Below are 5,000 nucleotides of genomic sequence, written 5' to 3'. Positions count from 1 at the left end.
ATGAGGCTGCTGCCGATATACATGTATTGCTTCCTACTCTATTTTTTATGCCCTATCTCAGTGCATCGCTCTTGGTAACATTAACCCCCACTCTGCTTTATTTCATAATACATTAAATTACAAAACATTTTAGAGAAGCATGTCATTTGTATCAGTATTGAATGGGGGTCTTTGTTACCGAAAGCGATGCACCTCCTGAGATAAAGTCCCACAACCAGGCTGTCATGCGAACCAAAAATTCAAACCTAACCTTTCCTACCATCTGTTTATTCCCTAGACGGGGGCAAGCACCCTGTGCCCCCCTTGTATTAGTACTTTATGCCAATTTGAAGAAAACACAACGTTAAGAACTGTGGCTGTGTGAGGGTGTTGTGGACTTAGTCTCTGAGCGGTAATATGCTTCAGATATTTTCATCATTTTATTCTCTAAGATGGCAGTGTCCATTTCCCTCTATCTCTGTGCATCGCTCTCGGTAACATTAACCAAACCTTGTCTTTTCAGATAGTTTTCTTCAAAAGTGACACAAAAAATTATGACTAATCTTTCGATTATTTATCCAAAGGTAAATTTCCAGCTTCAACCAGCTCTCTGGGTCACCAATAACTGTATTTTAATTTGCAGGGAAGTACACAGAAGATAAGATTCTTACATGTATTCGTCAGTCCTTTGCATATATTATTTGTCTTATATTGCTGGTTGAAACTTAATCTTTACCCAATGTTTATATAATTCTGCCATTACTCTGAATAGCACTGCCAGAAGACCTAAAACATTTATGTAGCATTGAGTATTTTTTTAATATCCCAGTAAGTGTTTTTTTTTAATATTCATTTTTTTCTTTATTTTTTAATGGCATGCAAAGAGCTTTTAGATTTCCATGTTTTTTTTTATTATCAGTTGACACCAATCATCACTCCTAGAATGTAAATGGTTGAGTTTTTTGGCCTTTGCCAGAGCACAAAACAAGAGGTTATTGTGTTGCTTGTTTTCCCATCAGAGATTATTATCAGCAATTTTACATACTGCTACTAACAGTGGCTGAACTATAGACACCTACAGAGCATAAGTATAAAAAGTATTACATTTTGGTATATAGGTGAGCATACTAATTGTCTTTCCTTTGTTTTAATTGTAAGTGGAAATTGAGTAAAGACACCAACAAACCTCCTCTACCCTTTAAAGATATAGAGCTTATAAAGAGCTTACATAATTTCTTGGTAGTTTATCATTAAATACAGAATTAGTCAAAGTTTTAGAATGTAGGAACTTGTAGTGCCAAAGCCACAAAGATCCCGTGACACTGAGACACTGTCAGAAGGGATTTAAGATTGTAGATCTTCCAACACATACCACAACAAATCTTAAGTGTGTTTGGATGAAACACAGCCAATGGAATTATGAGAAAAAAGTCTTATTTGGAAAGCAACTATTGCATTCTTCTACCTGCTTACATTGGGCTTATAGTTACAGACAGAGAAATCCCAGCCAATGAGTAGATTTTGGTGATTCTTAAGTTTACAGGGTACTTTGGGAATAAACAGTGTCTCCTTTCAGTATACCAACTTTTATGTATCAAGTCCAATCTCCAATCATTCTTTGTGTATTTGATTTCATATATTTCCTGATAAGGTATATTAAGGGTTGTTTAAAAACAAAAACAAATAATGGTGAGAGTATTACCATTATTATCAGAAGCAAACACCTAAAGGATGAGACGATCTGCTGCTCCATCACAGCTGCTGAAGCGAGCACAATTCAGACCTCCATTTGCTAGTCAGCCACCAGCCAAACGACCTTGTCTTGAAAAGCCACATTCAGGCAAGTGACATGATGATGTATTATTTTACATCCTGCACAATAATTTTTAATTTGATTTTTTACTTTTTAAAAGTAAAAACATATGATTATTGATTGTTGTAACCTACAGCTCAGGAGAGACAATCAGAATCTCAGGAAAGTGATGCCCCACCACAATCAGCCTCCAAAGGACCACTTCGAACCACAGCAGATATTCTATCCTTGTTGAAGAAGCCCCAGAATACCCATTCTGGTATTCAGAATGATAAACCTAGTAACTTGTCATCAGGTGCCACTGCAGTCAAGTACCCCTTAAGTGAAACAAATAGGTACAGAGCCCTAGGTTTGTCCTCTTCATTCAAGTCTGTTGGGCTGAAACCAGGAGGGCAAAGTTTGGTCCAAGGAGGCACAGAAAATGAGCAGCCACAGGAATCAAGGTGGGAGAATGAGTGAACTCAATTTTTTTTATAATACCTTTCCTTTTAACTGAAATTTTCCATTGTATTTTATATCTAGATTCACATAAAAGTGATTCATGGAAGTTCTCAGGTGTGTCTGACTTTCTCTGAACTATTAATGTTTCAGGTATTTCTCTGTTGTATGGTGCAAGCTATCGCGCAAGAAACACAAGAATTGGGAGGGAGATGCAGTTCTCGTAGTGAAAGGAAGATCAGTTATTCTCAAGGTTAGTATAAAATTGTATCATGACTGTATGATAAGAAGGAAAAAATACGACAAGTATGAATTATAAGGTACAAGGAAACACCATTTGGATGTGGTAAAAGTCATTCTGAAAATATTGATGTGTGATATCCCTTTCCTCTTTTCTTGCCTCTTCTGTTCTCTCAACCTTTTATGTTACATTTGTAAAATGATCTTAATCACTTAATCACCCTGGAAGTATGCCTTATTATTGTGAAAAGTTAGGTGATTTTTTACTAGTTCTAAGCTGCATTTGTGATAAATTGCTAGTAACATATGATGTTCACTGTAGTTTTGTTTTGTGTAATGTTTTTACAAATAGTATGTGTATGTGACCTTTCCTGATTTTCTCTTTCCATGAGTTTATGGGATTAATACAAAAAAAAATCTAGTGCTACTAATATTGATTGATTGACATTATAATTTATTATAATGTTATTAACAGTACTAATAGCAATATGAATTTTAAAAAATGTATTTCCAAAAATCAAGGAAAAGGGTAATTGACACTTGGGGAGCCATCTGTGTGTAAACAGTTAATAAAATCAACTCACACTGGGCATGGTATTACATAATTGCTATCTCCAACAGCAGTGGGTTAAAAAGATAATCAAAAAGATATCTAGTAACTTTCTACCTTTTCATTAAATATCACTGAAAATATAGTTACTAAAATAGATAAAGAATATATGCACAGCACAGTGAAGTCAAATAACTTGCTGCATTTACCTCTTTAATTTATTGCATTTTTTCGGGGGGGAGGCTTTATTTATTTGTTTGTTTATTTTAATTTAACATTGGCTTCACATTTTTAAGTGAATATTCTTTACTTCATTACATACCTTACCTGATATGTATCTATGATTAGAAGTTCTAGACACTGAACTCTTGTTGATACTCAGTTGATCATAACTATACATTCAATTGGATTCAATTTCTAGAAAAATATGCTTGGTTTCATTATTTTTTAACCATGGCTAATCAACAGGATACTGAAGGAAAGGAGATTGGTCGTGCATCTGGATACAAGCTGGCAGATTTGGCAACATTAGAAGAGGGAAACACACTTCCAATTGGAGGCAAGGAAATTGAGGTATGTATATATGTGTGTGTGTGTGTGTGTGTGTGTGCGTATGTGTGTATATATATATATATATATATATATGTATATATATATGTATATATATATATTTGTATTTTTTATGTTTTGCTTTGATTTATTTCTAGAGAAATGGACCTGCAAATAAGTAAGTTGATACCAGAATATATATATATATATATATATATATATATATTTATTTATTTATATGTATTTTTATGTAAATAAATATATATATAAATATATATATGTACATGTATACATATATATGTGTATTCATATGTATTTTCATATATATGTATACATGTATATATATGTACATATTCATATATATATACATGTTATATATATATTTATACACATACATATGTGTATATATATGTATATATACATATACATGAATGGATGTAAGTATATATATATTATTTATGTATGTATGTATGTATATGTCTGTATATATACATGCATACATATATGTATATATAAATATGTATATATACACATTTATATATGTATGGATATAAACATATACATGAATATATATTCATGTATATGTATATATATACATATATATAAATACATATGTATATATGTATATATATTTCTATATACATACATAAATATGTATATATACATGTATATACATATATACATGAATATATGTATATTTATATGTATACATATATATATATATATAAATATAAATACATGTATGTATATATGTATATATTTATATGCACCTTCATAACTATGTAAATATGTGTATATACATTTATATAATATATATACATATAAACATACATATATATACATCTGTATATATATGTATTTATATATATATGTGTAGGTATGTATATATATACATATATATTCATGTATGTTTGTATGTGTGTATATATATATATATATATATATATATATATATATATATATATATATTATATATATGTACGTGTATATACACACATACTTACATATATATACATGTATATATACATATATATAAAATATGTATGTATATATGTATATATATTCATATACTTAAGTATATATATATATCTAAGTATATATATATATGTATATATTTCCTTTATATAGTATATTTGCCTATATGCATATGTATATATACATATATACATATATACATATATACATATATATGTATATATGTATATATACATACATACATACATACATACATACATACATACATACATACATACATACATACATACATACATACATACATACATACATACATATATATACACATATACAGGTGTATATATAATATATACATATACAGGTGTATATATAATATATACATATATACACATCTATATATGTATTTGTAAGTACATATATATATATGCATATATAACCATACATATACATATATAT

The 5,000-nt window shown here is 29.7% G+C and overlaps 1 protein-coding gene across 6 annotated transcripts in view; it reads left to right on the top strand.

The window, feature by feature from the left end:
- The window catches only part of LOC125031514 (DNA repair and recombination protein RAD54B-like), a 19,330-nt gene that overhangs the window by 531 nt on the left and 13,799 nt on the right, over positions 1-5,000 (top strand). For 2 of the 6 annotated variants that reach the window (XM_047622390.1, XM_047622385.1), the window contains exons 2-5: positions 1,694-1,819; positions 1,929-2,235; positions 2,384-2,483; positions 3,489-3,593. In XM_047622390.1, the coding sequence (XP_047478346.1) occupies positions 1,711-1,819; positions 1,929-2,235; positions 2,384-2,483; positions 3,489-3,593 (621 nt within the window). In that variant the 5' untranslated portion in view covers positions 1,694-1,710. Of the gene's footprint in view, positions 564-1,630; positions 1,820-1,928; positions 2,236-2,383; positions 2,484-3,488; positions 3,594-5,000 lie in introns of all 6 variants that reach the window. The other 4 variants (XM_047622387.1, XM_047622386.1, XM_047622388.1 and 1 more) reach the window with 4 other exon arrangements.

Source organism: Penaeus chinensis, chromosome 13, assembly GCF_019202785.1.
Source record: "Penaeus chinensis breed Huanghai No. 1 chromosome 13, ASM1920278v2, whole genome shotgun sequence".
In the NCBI taxonomy this organism is placed as follows: Eukaryota; Metazoa; Arthropoda; class Malacostraca; order Decapoda; family Penaeidae; genus Penaeus; species Penaeus chinensis.
The sequence above is the reverse complement of the archived record's forward strand: the minus strand, read 5'-3'. Positions and strand labels throughout refer to the sequence as shown.